This window comes from Xenopus laevis, chromosome 7L (genome assembly GCF_017654675.1).
Source record: "Xenopus laevis strain J_2021 chromosome 7L, Xenopus_laevis_v10.1, whole genome shotgun sequence".
Lineage (NCBI taxonomy): Eukaryota > Metazoa > Chordata > Amphibia > Anura > Pipidae > Xenopus > Xenopus laevis.
In genome coordinates this window covers 72,285,809-72,304,617 of record NC_054383.1, presented here as the reverse complement: position 1 = coordinate 72,304,617, position 18,809 = coordinate 72,285,809, and the positions used below count along the sequence as shown (strand labels likewise).

Sequence of the window (18,809 nt, the reverse complement as noted above, 5' to 3'; positions counted from 1 at the left end):
GCCAATAACTAGATTGAGCCATTAGTGCAGCTATGAAGTGAGCCTGCTAACTGTTGACCAAGGAAATATTTATGTAAATGTGTTTATTTATTCTCATATACACATGTACATAAGTATTCCTAGTTATAAGGGTTCTTTAATGAAAGAGATAGTTCAATCAAAATATATGTATATATTTATTTACAAAAACTATTGACACATATCTACAGAAATAATACAAGAAGAACACAAGTTACTCTACATAGAATGTATAACAGATAGTTACAAAGACAATTACAAATATGTGTATGTTGGATCAAAATCCACTGCCTCCCTGATACTCATCCTTCCATTTGGTCTGGCATCTATGTCCTCACTGCAGGAACTCCCAGGACTCTCTGACTAACTTAGCCTGTTGTACAAACCTAAAGACTGAGCATAGTTAAACGTGTCAATGTTTGATTGGTCAGTCTTGGGGAGTAGGGCATGGATTCCTGAGGCAGTCCATTCAAAAATCAGGACAATGGAAGGTGGAAAAGGCAGTTTGGAGACACGAAGGTCTAGATTCTTAGCTGCTCTTGGTCAAAGGGGAGGGGACTTAACAACTGTATGCTACATAGGGTGTCTTTGAAGCTTGCCTCTGCTATGTTCTGATACTATCTAATATGTAAATTACACAACATTCTTAGATACAAATCACAATGTATATATACAATATACACATATTGCATATAATAAAGATATAACACAAGCAAGTCTCCCTGAGGTAACACTAAAGCTGGCCATAGACGCAAAGATCCGATCGTACGAATCAACGTACGATCGGACTTTCCCATCTCCCGACCCTCCACTAACCATTCAGATCAAGTCTTTACCATTCCGATCAAATAAGAACAGATCACCCAATGCTCTGCCCCTGACAGCAATCGTACGATACTTATGTCTGACAACACTAGTGACAGTCTCCCACTGAAAATCGTACGATCGGCAATACACGCAGAGATATAATCGGCAGGCGACAGAAATTTTCTAACCTGTCCGATCGACCAAACGACCGATCTCCGCCGGACGAAAAATGTCGGGACTCTCCACACATGGTCCGAAAATCGTACGAATCCACGATTCGTACGATCGGATCTTTGCGTCTATGGCCATCTTAACTCAGATTGTATACACTGAAGAAAAGAACTGATTTAGCACATTTGCCTTTTTTGTATCTATTATAACCATACAGGTACCACTATTTAATGGAGCAACACTCTCAATCTGCATCTTTTTACTATTAATATATTTAAAAAAACGTTTTGGGGTTAGTCTTAGCCTCCACGCGCAGTGCACTCTTCATTTCCTTTCTTTGCCTACCGGATTGCTGATTTACAACAATTATTATCTTCATTTAAAACAGTTTATCTTCATTAAATGCAGCTTCTGTCCCAACAGACTTTCTCTTCTTTCCTATTAACTTCTTTACTTCTATATTAAGCCACATAGGGTGATACTTAGAGCTTCTACATTTACTCCTTAAGGGAACAAATTGAGAACTGTAATGATTTAATATAATTTTAAATAACAACCATTTCTGTTCTGTGTTTTTAGCTGAAAACTTAATGCCCCAATCAATGCTCTGAAGGGCAGCCCTTAAGGCACTAAAATTAGCTTTTCTGAAATGCATGCTTTTTGTTGGCACACAGCAGTCAGTCATTTGCACTTACTCCCTTCTTGAACCTAGCACTCCCAGCATGCACAAAACACCAACGCCTTAAGGTTTTTAACACTGCTTAACACATAATTCACATGCAACACTTAGATCACATGCTACACTCACTTAGCAGCTCCCACACTCGCTTTGGAGTTAAAGGTTTCAAGCCACAGAACACAGATCCTGATCAGAATTTACCCCATCAACTCCTACCCCTCAATTAGGAGGCAGAGAGAAAGAGAAAAGGAAATACTGTTTACTACCAGCAGTAAAAAAGATTATCCAATAGGAACACTAGCACTTCCCTGATTGCCTTTTGATGGTGATAAGTTCAAGAGACAAGGGGGCAAATTCACTATGCGCCGAAGCGCCTAACGCTAGCGTCAATTCGCTACATTTTCGTTACTTCGCAAATTCACTAACGGATGCTGGCGTAACTTCTATAGTGTAACTTCGCACCCTTACGCCTGGCGAATTTGCGCAACGGGCGTAACTACGCAAATTCACTAACGCGCGCATTGTTCTGAACGCTACCTTTTATGCTAGACTTTCTACGCCACCTCAGACCAGGCGAAGCGCAATAGAGTAGATAGGGATTTCTTCAAAAAAAGTAAAAAAAAATTTCTAAGTCCCTAAAAACGCTGGCGTTTTTTCTATATTATGGGTGATAGGCTGAAAAAGATTGAAATTTTTTTTGGGGCTCCCCTCCTTCCCCCCTACATTTCCTAACTCATGGCAACTTAACTATACAGTGGGCACATGTGTAGGGCAAAATAAAAATGTTATTTGATGTTTTGAAGGTTTCCCAGGCATTTGTAGTGCTGCTACATATTCCTCCATTGAAATTTGAATTTGGCGCCATATGCAAATTAACCATCGCTAGCGTAACTTCGCTTCGCAACCTTACGCTACCCCTGAACGCAACTTCGGATTTTAGTGAATTTGCGGAGCACTGGCGAAACTACGCCTGGCGACGTGCGGCGAAGTGCGGCGAAGTTACGCCTGGCGCAACTATGAATCTTAGTGAATATCCGACTATGTAAGGAAAAGGAAAGGAATGCATTTCAATGTGTTTGGTAGGGATAGGCAACCTTTAAAGGAGAACTAAAGAATTAGAAATGTTGTACATTATGTTTTGGACTTCTGTACCAGCCCAAGGCAACCACAGCCCTTTAGCAGGGATGATATGTAGCTCCAAAGATGCCCCAGTAGCTCCCCATCTTCTTTGTCACTTACTGAGCTTAGGGACTGACTCAAAATATACAGTACACATAGAATAGAAATGTCACAATACAAGGTTGATTATACAGATAATTATTACATGGCAGCACAGAAACCAGTGCAACTAACATCAGAATTTAATAATCAGATTATTTTCTGCTTGATAATTTATTGCGACCCCTAAGATTAGCTTCTCAACAGCTGCTCAGAGCCCACTGAGCATGAGAGTGAGACACTTTCCAAGATGTGACAAGTTTGCTATTGAGAAGCCGAAAACTTTACACTGGTGCAATAAGTTCAGCATATAAAATTTGGCATTTTTAGCCATATTAATTTTTAGGGTTTAGTTCTCCTTTAACTGATTATTGTGTTTTTGCTTTTACTGCTTTAAAGCTGTGTCTTCTAGGATCATTGTCAACCTTTCCTGTGTTAACCATATAGTAAAGATGCTTGCTACTAGATGTTAAATTATTGCAGAACAGAGGGAAAGACATTACAAACACATTGGTCAATGTTTTATGTGTTGCTATGCATTCTGGGTACACTAAGAAACAAGTGATCTTTACATTTACTCTATAGTATGTGTTCTAGCATTACTAACTTGTAATGCATGGTAATCATTGTTGTTGCTAAGTTAAAAAAACATATCATGGTATAATAAAGAGGTGCCTAAATCCTGAGTGACCACTATAAAACTTATAAAGGTGAACAGAATTGAACTTAATTTGAAAGTAAAAAAAATGCCTATAAAATCCAAGTTGCATACAAATCTACATTGATCCCCCCAGCAGAGCAATCAAAACATAACAATTAGAAAATAAACAATAGTAAAAATTTGTATCACTATGGACATATGTTTCCATAACACTGAAATAATATATGTGGTTATATATGACATGTTTATGAGAGTATGCTGGAAAATGATCGTGTAATTATTACCTGTAAAATTCCTGCATAGCTCAGTTGTCAACATTTGAAAATAATTTCCAGGGACACTTTGCCGCTGGGCTAGCATGTCACATGAAACCTATTCTGAAGGGCCGAAATTGTGCACCACTCCTGCTATATACATGCTGGCAACATTGACAAGATTATTGTATTTGAAGCCTAGTTATTTCTAAAACCAGGGATGTGCTGTTTTTCTTATTTCACACACACTCACTGACAATACTAAGACTGCTTTTTTAATGTAAGTTTATGTTTAGTTTCTTTAAAAAAAAACTGTAGCTAAAAGTTGTATTTAAGATTCCATCACTGTAGCCAGTTCTTAAATTACTGTATGCAACAAGTTTTTTCAGTATAAAAATAAGCATGAGATGTTAGAATTACTGATCTCAGGAATGCTATGATTTGCTCAATTTACAGAGAACTCCAGACTGTCAAATGAATTGCACTCCCTTGGCAATAATCATAGAATTGACTACAACAAGAATCCTCTTGTGATTTCTCACAACAGTTCAGTAAATACTTAGCCAAAGGAACTGTTTATAGATGCTATAAGACAAAAATTACATAGAAAAAAATTCACATCCTTTTCAAGCATGAACTGAGCAATCCAGCTGCTCTCTGCATGCCCTCAGTTGAACTTACTGCTATGATGTTAAAAGGTAAACACATTTGTAATACTATTGCCTTACAACTTTCTTGTAAATTGCTACAAGAGTGATTAAAATACTACAAAATTGCAGAGCTATAAAATACTGCATAGAGTCACAGGGGCAAATTTATGGGAAGCAGCTAACGCTAGCGCAAATTCGCCAGCGTGACCAGGCGAAGTTGCACTATGGCGAAGCAACGGAAGTACGCTAATTCACTAGCTTGCACATTTTACTGAACGTTACCTCTTGCGCCAGAATTGCCTTCGCCACCTCAGACCAGGCGAAGTGCAATAAAGTTAATTAGGGCTTGCTTCAAAAATTTTTTTTCTAAGTCCCAAAAAACGATGGCGTCTTTTACTTTTTTAAGGGTGATAGGCTTAAAAGGATCGTGATTTTTTTTGGGGGTACCCTACTTCCCCCCTACATTTCCTAACATATGGCACCTAAACTATACAGTGGGCACATGTATAGGGCAAAATAACAAGTCTATTTTATTTTATGAAGCTTTCCCAGGCTTGTGTAGTGTAATGGATTTGCTGCTACATATACGTCCATTGCACTTTAACTTGCCTAAAAGCAAATTAGGCATCTTTAGCGTAATTTCGCTTTGCTTGACGAATTAACGCTAGCGCAACTTCACTACCTTTCGCCTCCTTGAGCGCATCTTCGGATTTTAGCAAATTAGCAGCGCCCTGGCGAAACCTTGCCTGGCGAAGTGCGGCGAAGTGCGGCGAAGTGCGGCGAAGTGCGGCGAGGCCAACGCTGGCGCAACTTCGAAGGTAAGTATATTTGCCCCACAGAGTGAAAATGAAAATGCTGTTAAACTAGTTCAGTATTGCAGTAGAATAACAGTAGTGTTCATGCCAATTTTCAATCATTTCTGTTTTTGTAAGAATTACTGTGCATATTAGTGAGTTTTAGTGAGAATTAGTGGGCTAATTTCATGTCTTCAGTGAAGGGAGTATCCTGTGTTTTTTCCTCTAGTTCTACTTGGGTTTATGAGGGATGTGAGGTGTCCCTTATAGTGTATATAGGATGGATTTTACCTTAATTTGTTCAGTTATCTTGCAAACTACAAAACTAGATTTTAATGTTAGTTTATGTCTGGAACCATTAATACAAGTGGTTAAAGCTTTTCGCAGAAAAGGCACTTACAAATGAAAATAAATACTGATATCAAATAATTCCCCAGATTTGCCAAATAAAAAAAACACTTGGGATATTTACTTCCTCTTAATTAAATATGATACCAATAAATAAATAAAAGGGGGTATCCCTGGGATGTTAGTTTTTACTTTAAATGCCTTTGGCCAGTTCTTATTGAAAACAAATTGCACATGAATTGTTTGTAAAACCCCAGAACATTTTGCGTGCAGGTATAACAGAAGACATGTCTCTTACAAGGTGTGGGTATGTGTTTGTGCCAACTTTTAAATCAATGTAATTACCTTGAATGATCATAGATATCAGTGTTGGAATTATTTCAGGATAAGTGTGAAGGCCTGTGTTTACATTTCTGCCATACTGTTGATCTTATTAGTAAGAGCCATTACCATCTAGATTTTTTTTATACCCCTGGACCTAAAGCGTGAATACTATTCATCCAGGAAGCTTATTTTGTGTTCACTCAAAAATCACTGATTATCTTGAATAAGTCAATATGAAGGGCAGATATTCATATGTGTCAAAAAGAAAGGATGACTTCAGGAAGGTCTGTGTTTATAAAGGAGAACACATGTAATGGAAAGAAATTCAGTAAATTTTAAATATATATAGTCAGAGTTATTGGTTCATTTTAGAAATTATTACTAGGACTGCCAATTCACTAGGTTTAAGCCTCATATGCTGCATTTGCTCTTCCAGTCTAAAGGCACAACATAAAAATGCCATTCGCCAATAGTCTCCAATGTATCTGATGTTGGGTGTAATGGAAACTATGACACTCACCCAAGATGGCGTCCAAGATGGCGACCTTCTGCTCCACCGCATGGCTCCTGCTGGGCGCTGTCCTGTGACATCGGCATCTTCACGATCTGGGATTGGTCGCCGGCGAAGGAACGGACGCCGGCGTCAGAATCGGGCGCCGGCGTCAGGACGCCAGCGTGGGGACGCGGGCGTCTGCGTCTGACGCCAGCGCGTCGACATTTTGGCGCCAAGCCATGGACTATTTAAACCCCATTGCCCTTTTCTTCCTTGCCCAATTATAGGTTCCATTGACTTGTGTTCCTGGGTGTGATTTCCTATTCTGATTTTTGGTGTACCGATCTTTGCCTGTTTCCTTGTCTCCGTTGTTTGCCGCCTGAACTGATATTTTGCCTGTACCCTGACGATTCTTCTGGATAAACCCTTTTGTACTTCGAACCTGGTTTTGTCTCCTCTTTGGTCCGCAACTATTACTGCTGCGCCTTCGGGCCCATTACAGTATAATTGGGCCATGGACCCTTCGGAGGAGGCCCAAGCACCTCTTGATGTCGGAGGGGCCATTCGTGGATTGGCTTCTCGGATGAAAACTTATGAAGCTCAACAATCCCATTTTGGCCAGGCCCTTGAGGTGATTCTGGAAAAGTTGACTGCTCTGTCTCCTGCGGCTCCTGCGGTTGTGCCTGCTCCGGCCATTCCTATTCCGCTCCAGGTTTCTGAACCGCGTCTCCCTGCTCCACCTCTTTTCAGCGGTGATCCGGAAGCGTGCAGGGGCTTTATCAACCAGTGCGAGATTCAGTTCGCCCTGCTACCAGGTCAGTTCGTTTCTGAATGTGCCAAAGTGGGTTATATAATCACTCGTCTGCAGGGAAAGGCTTTGGAGTGGGCATCACCCTTTTGGGAAAAGGAGGATCCGCTGATTGACAACGCCAAGGCATTTGTCCAAGAACTCCGTACGGTGTTTGATGCTCCAGGTCGTGCCACTGCATCCTCCGCTAGGCTTTTCCAACTGCAGCAAGGCGTCCGCTCGGTCTCCGAGTATGCCAAAGAATTTCGCACTCTGGTGGCGGAGACTTCTTGGAACAACGATGGTTACCATGCAGCCTTTTACAATGGATTGGCTATGCGGATAAAGAACGACCTGGTGTCCCGAGAAATCCCCTCCAGATGGGAGGACCTGGTCGCCTTGGCCGTGAAGGTGGATACCCGCCAGAGGGAATTCCAGGTCGAACTAGATCGTGAACGCTCCAAGAGGAATTCCCGATTTCAGCCTATCCTGGCCCCCCGCTTCCAGAGACCCTTGCTCTACGATCCTGCTTACATCTCGCCCTCTCCAACTCCTGCGGCTTCTGCTTCTTCCTCTTCATTACCAGCAGAGGAACCGATGCAGATCGGACGGGCCCGTCTTTCCGAACAGGAGAAGAATCGGAGAAGGGCGGCGGGGTTATGTCTCTACTGCGGGGGCAAAGCTCACTTTGCTCATGAATGCCCAGTGAATCCGGGAAACGCCAAGGCCTAGGTAAGTTTGGGGAGACTTACCTGGGTGGGATTTGTCGCTCTCCCCATTCTTCTGCTCAACGTTTCCTCCTCCCAGTGCAGATCCAGTTTGGTTCCAAAAAGATTTCTTCTCAGGCCTTCCTCGATTCTGGCGCTGCTGGAAATTTCATGGACCGAGTGTTCGCTGAAAACCATTCCATTCCTCTCCAGTCCTTGGCGAATCCGCTTCGAGTCCTGGCGATTGATGATCGTCCCTTGTCTTCTGCTATCATCTCGCAGTCCACTCAAGAACTTTCTTTCAAGGTGGGCACTATGCATTTGGAAAGACTGTCCTTTCTTCTTATTGATTGCCCCTCCACTCCAGTTGTTCTAGGTCTACCATGGTTGTGTCTCCATAATCCTGTTATCGATTGGGCCTCTACACAAGTTTCCAGGTGGAGCCCATTTTGTTCACGGAACTGTTTACCCGCTGTTCCTGTCGTTAAAATTTCTTCTGTGTCTTCAAACCCTTCTCTTCCCTCTGTGTATCAAGCATTTGCCGATGTCTTTAATAAGAGTTCTGCCAAGAATCTTCCACCTCATCGTCCATACGATTGCCCTATAGAACTTTTATCCGGCTCCATGCCTCCTCGTGGCCGCACCTACCCACTTTCTCCCTCGGAGACTTCTGCTATGAAGTCCTATATCCAGGAGAATCTTCAGAGAGGATTTATTCGTCCTTCCATCTCCCCTGCAGGAGCGGGGTTCTTCTTTGTTGAAAAGAAAGATGGTAGTTTGCGGCCCTGCATTGACTACAGAGGACTTAACAAAATCACCATTAAAAACAGGTACCCTCTTCCTCTCATTTCTGAACTGTTCGATCAACTCAGGGGTGCCAGCCTTTTTACTAAGTTGGATCTTCGTGGGGCCTATAACCTCATTCGGATTCGTGAGGGGGACGAGTGGAAGACCGCCTTCAATACTCGTGATGGTCATTATGAGTATCTGGTCATGCCTTTTGGTCTCTGTAATGCCCCTGCGGTCTTCCAGGAATTCGTTAATGACATTTTTCGAGATTTATTGGGGCAGTGTGTGGTCGTCTATTTGGATGATATTCTTATTTTTTCTAAGGACCTCCAGGAACATCGCAACCAAGTGCGGGAAGTACTATCCAGACTGAGGAAAAACAATCTTTACGCCAAGTTGGAAAAGTGCACCTTCGAAGTCTCTTCTATTCCGTTTCTTGGTTATATTATTTCTTCTCTAGGCTTCAAGATGGATCCGGCCAAGGTCTCCGCAATCCTGGACTGGCCTCTTCCTACCAGCGTTAAAGCTGTTCAAAGGTTTGTTGGCTTTGCAAATTACTATAGACAGTTCATTAAAAACTTTTCTTCCAGACTTTCTCCAATTCTTGCCTTGATCCGTGGTGGAAACAAACCTCAACACTGGCCCCCTCAAGCTTTGGAAGCCTTCAAGTCTCTCAAGGAAGCATTTTCCTCCGCTCCAATCCTTAGACACCCCGAGCCTCTTCAACCCTTCTTCATCGAAGTTGACGCCTCGGACATCGGTGCTGGAGCTGTGTTATCTCAGAGATCTTCTTCTGATGGTAAACTTCATCCATGTGCTTTCCTTTCCAAAAAATTTTCTTCCCCAGAACAGAACTATGACGTTGGCAACCGGGAGCTACTTGCTGTTAAGCTGGCCTTAGAAGAATGGAGACACTTATTAGAGGGTTCTTCTGTTCCGGTAACGATCTTTACTGACCACAAGAATCTCGAATTTATTCAGTCCCTCAAACGCCTCAATCCCCGGCAAGCCAGGTGGGCACTTTTCTTTTCTCGTTTTAATTTTGTCATTACTTTTCGCCCTGGGTCCAGAAACAGGAAGGCCGATGCACTATCCAGAAGCTTTATTCCTGAGGATTCTTGCTCTGAGGACCCCGAACCTGTTGTTCCTTCTTCCAAGATTATCGCAGCCTTGTTTCCTGCCTGTGCTCCTCAGCTACTCTCCGCTCAAGCTTCTGCCCCTGAAGACACTCCCCTGGGTTTAGCTTTTGTTCCTCCTGAGTTTCGTCTTGCCATTTTGTCTCAGTCTCACAATTCTAAACAGGCCGGTCATCCTGGGATTAAAAAGACTACTGAACTTTTGTCTCGTCTGGTCTGGTGGCCATCTTTAAGGAAGGATGTTAAAGACTTTGTTTCCTCTTGTTCCACCTGTGCCGTTTCTAAGTCTGGACATTCTCCTCCAAAGGGTTTTCTGTTGCCTTTACCCATCCCTTCTAGACCTTGGACTCATCTTGCCATGGACTTTATTGTCGATCTTCCAAGTTCTTCCGGCCACACTGTCATCTGGGTGGTGATCGACAGATTTAGTAAGATGGCTCATTTCACTCCTCTCCGCAAACTGCCATCTGCTCCGGAACTTTCTGAACTCTTCATCAAACATATTTTTCGTCTCCATGGCTTTCCTGCTGAAATCGTGTCTGATCGTGGTCCTCAATTTGTGTCTAAGTTTTGGAGGTCACTGTGCAAAGCCTTGAATATTTCTCTTCAATTTTCTTCCGCTTACCATCCTCAGTCCAATGGGGCCGCCGAACGTGTCAACCAAGCATTAGAGCAGTTCCTGCGTTGTCATGTGTCCTTGTGTCAGGATGACTGGTCGGACCTTCTTCCATGGGCGGAATTTGCCCACAACAATTCCCTTCATTCTTCTTCCCAGAAGTCTCCATTTTTCTGTGTTTTTGGTTTAAACCCTTTGGCATTTCCTCAGGACCTCCTACTTACCAACGTGCCTGCCGCCAATGATCAAGCAGCCCATATGATGGCCATCTGGCATGCTACGGCTGCTAATTTGGAAAAAAGTGCTTCTTCCCAGAAGAAATTTGCCGACAAAAAGAGGATTGCTTCTCCAATTTACTCTCTTGGTGATAAGGTTTGGTTGTCCACTCGAAATATTCGTCTCAAGATTCCTTCTCCTAAACTTGGTCCTAAGTTCATCGGTCCCTTTCCCATCATCGAGGTCATAAATCCTGTGGCTGTCCGTCTTCTTCTTCCGCCTGAGATGAGGATCCCTAATGTGTTTCATGTGTCTCTCCTTAAACCTGCAGTTTCTTCTCCCTCTTCTTCTTCCACAGCTCCTGTTGTCGTCAATGATCTTTTGGAGTTTGAAGTTAGCAGAATCTTAGACTCTCGCTTTTCCAGGGGTGCTCTCCAATATCTCATTGAGTGGAAGGGTTTCGGTCCTGAGGAATGCTCCTGGGTGAAGAAGTCTGACGTTCATGCTCCCATCCTTGTCCGCAGGTTCCACAAACAGTTTCCTTCTCGTCCTGGTCCCGGTGGTCCTGAGGCCCCCCCTAGGGAAGGGGGTACTGTAATGGAAACTATGACACTCACCCAAGATGGCGTCCAAGATGGCGACCTTCTGCTCCACCGCATGGTTCCTGCTGGGCGCTGTCCTGTGACATCGGCATCTTCACGATCTGGGATTGGTCGCCGGCGACGGAACGGACGCCGGCGTCAGGACGCCAGCGTGGGGACGCGGGCGTCTGCATCTGACGCCAGCGCGTCGACATTTTGGCGCCAAGCCATGGACTATTTAAACCCCATTGCCCTTTTCTTCCTTGCCCAATTATAGGTTCCATTGACTTGTGTTCCTGGGTGTGATTTCCTATTCTGATTTTCTGTGTACCGATCTTTGCCTGTTTCCTTGTCTCCGTTGTTTGCCGCCTGAACTGATATTTTGCCTGTACCCTGACGATTCTTCTGAATAAACCCTTTTGTACTTCGAACCTGGTTTTGTCTCCTCTTTGGTCCGCAACTATTACTGCTGCGCCTTCGGGCCCATTACATTGGGAGCTTTTTCCTGTTTCTGTGATATATACTTTGCACCCGTTGGGCTTCAGTAAAGAAATTAAGCTTAGGGGCCATTGATAATTAAAGCTGATTACTTATTAATAGTTTTTTTTAGATGCACCATTCTATGCAACTCTGGTCCAACTAAAATGCACACAGTACAGTAAATTTCAAGTGTTTTTTCAGACTATCACTAGTTATTGGTTAATACAAATAAAACAACTAGGGCTACCATTTCAGTCCTAAAACTAGGATTGATGCATATTGTAAATATCATATTTGTGCCCGATGTACATGGCCCCCTCCCCAGCCACACCAACCCTACTGCATATAAGTCAACTACTTGATTTAGAGTAGCCCACATTACAGCTACACTGAAACAGAAACAATGATACTATAACAAAAACTTTTTATAGTACCATTGTTTGTCTTTCAGTGTAGCTGTAATTAAAGCTACTAATAATAGAACCACTGTCACGAGTTAATGGTTGGACAAATCTGCACCAGGGCAATGGCAACCAATGGAATTTCCTTCTACCTGCAGCTGGCTGAAAAAAGCCGGAATGTTTGTTATGGGTTACTGTCCAGCTGGAAATGTGTCCCCTGTTTATAAATGAGTCCCACTGTGTTTAACATGTTCATGGAGTATTGCTCATTCTCATTCACTTTACCCCTATGTTCCACAGAGCCACTTCATAATCACCATTGTAGATTTGGCAGCTAAGATTGATGCTGATCTAATAGAACAGTGCTTATTAAAAAGCCTAGCTGTATAATGGCACACAACAATTTTGGCACTATATTCAGCAATGTTTTAACAACAGATATGGCAAGTTGCTACAGACAATTTGTCCCATTAACTTTTGCAGAATATATTTCAGCCAATATGTATTATTGGCTGTCTTCTACACCAACATAAAAGCAGCATAAAAGTTGATTATTTGTCTTGGCATTAACTGCTACATATTGCTTGATTTAACATTTTTCTTATACTTATCACGATTTATGATCTTATGGCTTTAATGTTTGAAAGTCACATAATAGGATTTTCAGTATACTTCATAGTGCATTTGTTAATGTCCTTAACCATCATTGGTGTTGTAAACTGTTATAAAAGTATACACAATGGAGTTTGTGACACCTTTTCATTTCATGCAGGATCTGTGTGGTGCGTCTACCTGTGACACATTGGGAATGGCAGATGTTGGGACCATGTGCGATCCAAAACGTAGCTGTTCTGTAATTGAGGATGATGGCCTTCCTTCTGCTTTCACTACAGCACATGAGCTCGGTAAGTGACCTATGTAAAAAAAAACACATAAATTCCAGGCTATGCATTGTACAAATAACCCATAAAAAAAAAATGCTGGCAAACCATAAGGTAGTGTAAAGGGCAAATGTTAATAATCAGATTTTTGTCTTCTATGTAAACTTACAGACAGAAATCAATGAAACACAAACCAGAGCCAAACAATTCCATTGTTTTGCCTTTTTTTCATTTCTATTTATGAATTTTACCGACACTTAGGGCCAGATTTATCAAGGGGCAGATTTCAAGTTAATGGGAGTTATTAAAAACTACCATGAACTCGAAATTCGACCAATTGCAATTTATGAAAAAAATTCGAATTTTTGAAACTCGGATGAATGGGATTGACCTGCAAACTCAAATTGAATTCGATTCAAGTTTTTTCTCAGAAAAAAACTTGAAAGTTAGGAAGGCAGCAAACAACTCCAAACTGATCCCAGGATGTCCCCCATGGGCTAAAACAGCATATTTGCTGGTTTAAGGTGGCAAATAGTTACATTTGAGTTCTTAAAGGACCAATGTATGGTAAATTTCAAAGATTCAAATTCAATTTCTTTTAAAAAACTCAAATTGACAGTTTTGGCCATAAAAAACTAATTCGAAATTAGAATTTGAAAATTTAAATTTTCACTTCGACCCTTGATAAATCTGCCCATTAGACAGATACTGAACTAAATTCTTTCCCACAGTACCCCTTGTGTAAATAAATCATAAGGTGGACAACATTTTCAAACAAAACAAAAGCAGTGATTATTTTAGTAAAAAATAGAGCAGAGACAGAAAAGATTTTAGGAAACATGTGGTTACAAAATAATGGTTTGGCTTTGCTTCAGTGTTCTAAATTAACTCACAAAGCAAATGCCAACCTTAACAAAATCACATACAACGTGGCCTGAAACATAGAGCCAGACTTTGGTCACATGCCCATTATGTTTACAAGGCATGATGAATACAGAAATCAAGAAACAATGAATGAAGTCAAGAGAAACAATGTAGCTGTGAAAAATTACAGAAGATCCTCTGGATCTGATCATCATAGAAATACCACAATGTCTTGCACAGTGACACAGTCAAGCGTGATTCAAGGATTTCTGTTCCCATTATACTCTGGTAAATTCACAGGTCATTTTGTCTGATTGACAGGCTCATTGTACAATAATTGTGAGTAATTTCTGTGATTAGAGGTATGCAGAAAACATCCCCTAGGGCTATAAAACACTGATTGAGCTGAACAAAGAATTTGTTTTTTTGTTTGGGTAGTAAGCCTAAAAGCATGGCATTTTATAAATGTCAGTTTGTGCTTCCTATTCATTTCCGGTATTCAAACAGTAAATATACTATGTGAGACAATTAATTTAAATAATTTCTAATCATTAAGAAAAGTCACTTTTAGGATTGTTTTACATAAGTATGGTAAAATTTATATAATGTTTTCAAGAATGCCTGTGCTTGTAATGTAAATGTTCATTTTGATTATTATCCATACATTTTTGCATGAATGTGATTAGTAATTGAGGGCAATTATATGATTGGCATAAGTAATCCGCAGAACTGGCACTCTCAATGGAATAAATGGCATTTAACTAGATACAAGTGTTTGCATCTTTGACCATGCACGCTGAATGTTTATTCCCAATCAACTTGGTATTGGGAACTTGTGTTTATAAAATATTACTGTAATTATTGACCTTTTAAATAATTTATGTGCGTTATTGCTCTTTCTGGGTTCAGCTCATTTGAGACTAGTTGTCCCAAATAACAAACCCACAAATTTAACAAGCAGCAGCAAAAAAAAACCCAATAGTATTTTCTACAAGAACAATTCCCATTGGGAGTGATTTGTATATGCCTAACTGACAATTGATCCAAATATTGCAGGCAGATCACACTTAAAGGGCATGTAAAGGCAATAAAATAAAATCCCATTTTTACTTTCTTTAATGAAAAAGAAACCTATCTCTAATATACTTTAATTAAAAAATGTGTACCATTTTTATAAGAAACCTGACTGTATGCAGTGAAATTCTCCCTTCATTTACTGCTCTGGGTAGGAATTGTGAGATGATCCCTAACTGCTGAGCAGGGAAACAATCATACTTATGAACAGCAGGGGGAGCCCCCACCTTACTTCCCAGCCATGCAGAACTCAAGCAGCTTTGTTTATGATGATCCCTAAGCAGCCTAGACCACACTGAGCATGTGCACAGTCTTAGTCTTGCAAAGATGTTTAACAAAGTTACCCTGTAGCCAACTTTGAAAGTATAAATTATTTGTTTGATTAGGCTTGTGGTGCAGTAAGTTCATGTTTATATTTAGTATACAAAATACAGCATTTGTAGCCTTATTCTATTTTAGATTTTACATGCCCTTTAAGTACTGTATCTGCAGTGGTTGCTCAGTCAGGTCTGATTGTGCTTGCATCTTAGGCAATAGAGTCATTTATACAAAAGGATCTGCAGCATGGAGTACAAAGGCAGTCCCAAGAGTTTTCTAGAACAGCAAATTCTTTTTATAGCGTTTCCATGTCTGGGCGTGGTGTTTCACTAATTACCTTTGATTGGGTTGAAACAGCCAATAGAAGATGTTTATAGAAATATTGGTTAGTTGTGACCTTAAGAGGGCAACCAGAGGTTAGCTGCACACATAAAAAAGTGTAAAAGTTATTAAATCCATGTATGTTTGATTTAACGGATATTAGATATAAAAGAAGTTTAAACATCTAGTATAGGCAGCATCTTTGGACTACTTGGCACAATTATTTTTTTAAAGTTCTTGACTAAGAAGCTGAGGTAAGGTAACTTTGCAGGGAAATGTGCTGGAGAAGCTGCCTGCTTGGTAAGACCTGCTGGGGTTATAACATTTATTTTTTCGGGAGTTTTTTTCGGGTAATTTTTTACTGCACTGAAGCTCCACTGAAATTTTGAATTTGAACAAGCATTATGAATCTGTGCCTGTTTTAAGCCTGTGTCTCCATTAATATCCCAAAATAAACAAATGAAGTGTTCTTAGTAGTTATGTAAGGGTTTACACAAGATACTTTGATCTTTGTCATGAAGTAACATGAACTAAAAGACTTTGGATATCAGCAGAAACGGAGGTCTCTTGCAGCCTTTACTATTGTTGTCACTGGGAAGCCACCTTAGGCATCAGTGCTAATTAGAGTGTACTAGTAACACATCCAAATGCTGCATGTCATAGCATAGCCTTCATTTTCAATTCTGCTGCAATAGTAACCACAAACAAGACAATAGTTAGAAGGGGAAAACTACACTAAACTGGATTACAAAACAGAAAACATTTTAAAAGTTAATAGGAGTGTTTTTGAAATAATAATAAATATGGTTCCCTTTAAAAATTCTACTTCAATTTTCCCAGCACATGTTCCTTGGATTGTGCTACACACGAATCTACTGGATTTTATTGCTTGTGCTGTCAACTTTTTGTTTTAATTTGTTACAGACCAGAGTAGTTTACTTCAGAAATGTGTCATTTGAGTTCCTGGGGTTGTAAATCTCTGTCTGGTTATAAATTCCATCTCATTTTAAATCCATGACTCATTTTACAGTTAACTTGTTGCTACATCTTCAGATACAGCAGATAGCAGAACGGCAGACAATGTTGGATATAATGATGGAAAAAAAACAAATAAAGGAGTGGGGGTTTCTGTTTTTTAAGAGCATTAAAAGCTTACTGCAACAAAAATGCATGAAGGTTAATGTTAATGTTGTTTTGTTTAGAACAGCTATGGAAAATATAAAAAGGCTGAAGCTGTTCAATCATCCCACTACCTGTCTGGCATTGCTGAAAGATTATAGTCTACTAAAAATAAATAATAAGAAATAATAAGAAATTATTATAGCAGCATGGGCACATATATATTTAACAAAATGTTACAACATATACAATTTTAAATGATTTGGGATATCATGCACATTATGCATATGGCATACTGCTGCAAGTACAGCATTCCTCTGACAAAATAGATCCAGTGGATAAATTGTAGTGACAGCAAAGCAAATAGCTGCCACAGGTGCTGCAGTGATCAATAGAGAAGGCATGTGCAGGGCACCAAGAGAAGGCATGTGTTTGGGCAATGCTTTAACACCCAAAGGGGGGCCATAGTTGGTTGGCTTGGTGGCAACCTATTACAGGAGATTGGGGATTATCGCTTGGTAGTAGTCGGAGTTACAAAGGTGGGGGAGGCAGGTTCTCTGAGCCAGGAGGTTACGGCTAGAGGACATCAAGGACCATTGTTGTGAAAGGGTAGGCTGACAGGGGGTTCTCTATTGCTATGTCACAGTGTTGTCATTTCCGGTATACAACCATGATGCAAAGTTTGGTTCTGTTGTTAAATTATATGATTGTACATGTATATTGTATATATGTTTTCATATTTTGTTTTCATTTTTGGTTACATAGTTAAATAGTTAAATAGGGCTGAAAAAAGACAAAGTCCATCAAGTTCAACCGTGCATCCATGCACACCCCTCCATACTTTCACATACAGTAAATTATATATACCGATATCTATATTAACTATAGAGTTTAGTATCACAATAGCCTTTGATATTATGTTTGTCCAAAAAATCATCCAAGCCATTATTAAAGGCATTAATTGAATCAGCCATCACAACATCACCCGGCAGTGCATTCCACAACCTCATTGTCCTGACTGTGAAGAACCCCCTACGTTGCTTCAAATGAAAGTTCTTTTCTTCTAGTCTAAAGGGGTGGCCTCTGGTACGGTGATCCACTTTATGGGTAAAAAGGTCCCCTGCTATTTGTCTATAATGTCCTCTAATGTACTTGTAAAGTGTAATCATGTCCACTCGCAAGCACATTTTTTCCAGAGAAAACAACCCCAACCTAGAGAGTCTACCTTCATAATTTCCACACCTCTAACCAGTTTAGTTGCATGTCTCTGCACTCTCTCCAGCTCATTTATATCCCTCTAAATTAAGAAACTAAGAAAGCTGTTCAGTATCACTCCAAAACGGATTGTGTCGCGAATTTGAATTGTTAACTGTAACTTAATAATAATAATAATAATTATAGCATAGGAAGTATTTTGTGGGTTCTTTTTAAGCTCTAACACCTATGTTTCACATACAGCAGCCAAAAAAATGCTGCAAATATTTCTGTAGATACCTCTGCTCATGTGCAGTTCAGCTGCTGAACTAGAAAGCTCATCATTTCTCTGCTAGTCTGGTTGTGAATAAGAATGTTGGATGACAGGCTCAGCTTCTTAAAACGGGTTAAAAACTTGCCCAAATGAAACACGAGCTCATCAAGATCAAAATGGTCTTGTAAATACAATTGCCCCAGTCGTGACCCTGCTTAAATTGTAAATAAATGATGTCCCTTAAAAATTGGGTAAAATCTTTGTGCTTGTTCCATGGCAGTTAAAAGAATTTACTCTTTCATTTGCAAAGTGATGTATGAGATATGAGGTATTTTACAGGCTTCAACTTCAAACAGTATTCTGAAATTCCTAACTGCTTGTTGCAGATTAGCATAGATCTATTCCAATTCCAGCACTCCCCCCCACATTTCCTCATCAAATGTTTTACATATGTGCCTGTGCATTAGTATTTATAGATTAGGTCAAACTGATCAGTATTTATGAAGACGAAGTTCTACTTTTTTAGCTCAAAACCCCAGCAAGACAGCATATCATTGTACTATACACATATTTACTGTAAATTATTTTAATTAGAACTGCAAGGGAAATAAAAACCCAATAGACTAGTTCACAA

The 18,809-nt window shown here is 40.4% G+C and overlaps 1 protein-coding gene across 1 annotated transcript in view; it reads left to right on the top strand.

Moving 5' to 3' along the window:
• The window catches only part of adamts15.L (ADAM metallopeptidase with thrombospondin type 1 motif 15 L homeolog), a 75,722-nt gene that overhangs the window by 39,777 nt on the left and 17,136 nt on the right, over nt 1–18,809 (top strand). The window contains exon 2 of the mRNA XM_018225687.2: nt 12,903–13,035. Within this exon, the coding sequence (XP_018081176.1) occupies nt 12,903–13,035 (133 nt within the window). The remainder of the gene's footprint in view (nt 1–12,902; nt 13,036–18,809) is intronic.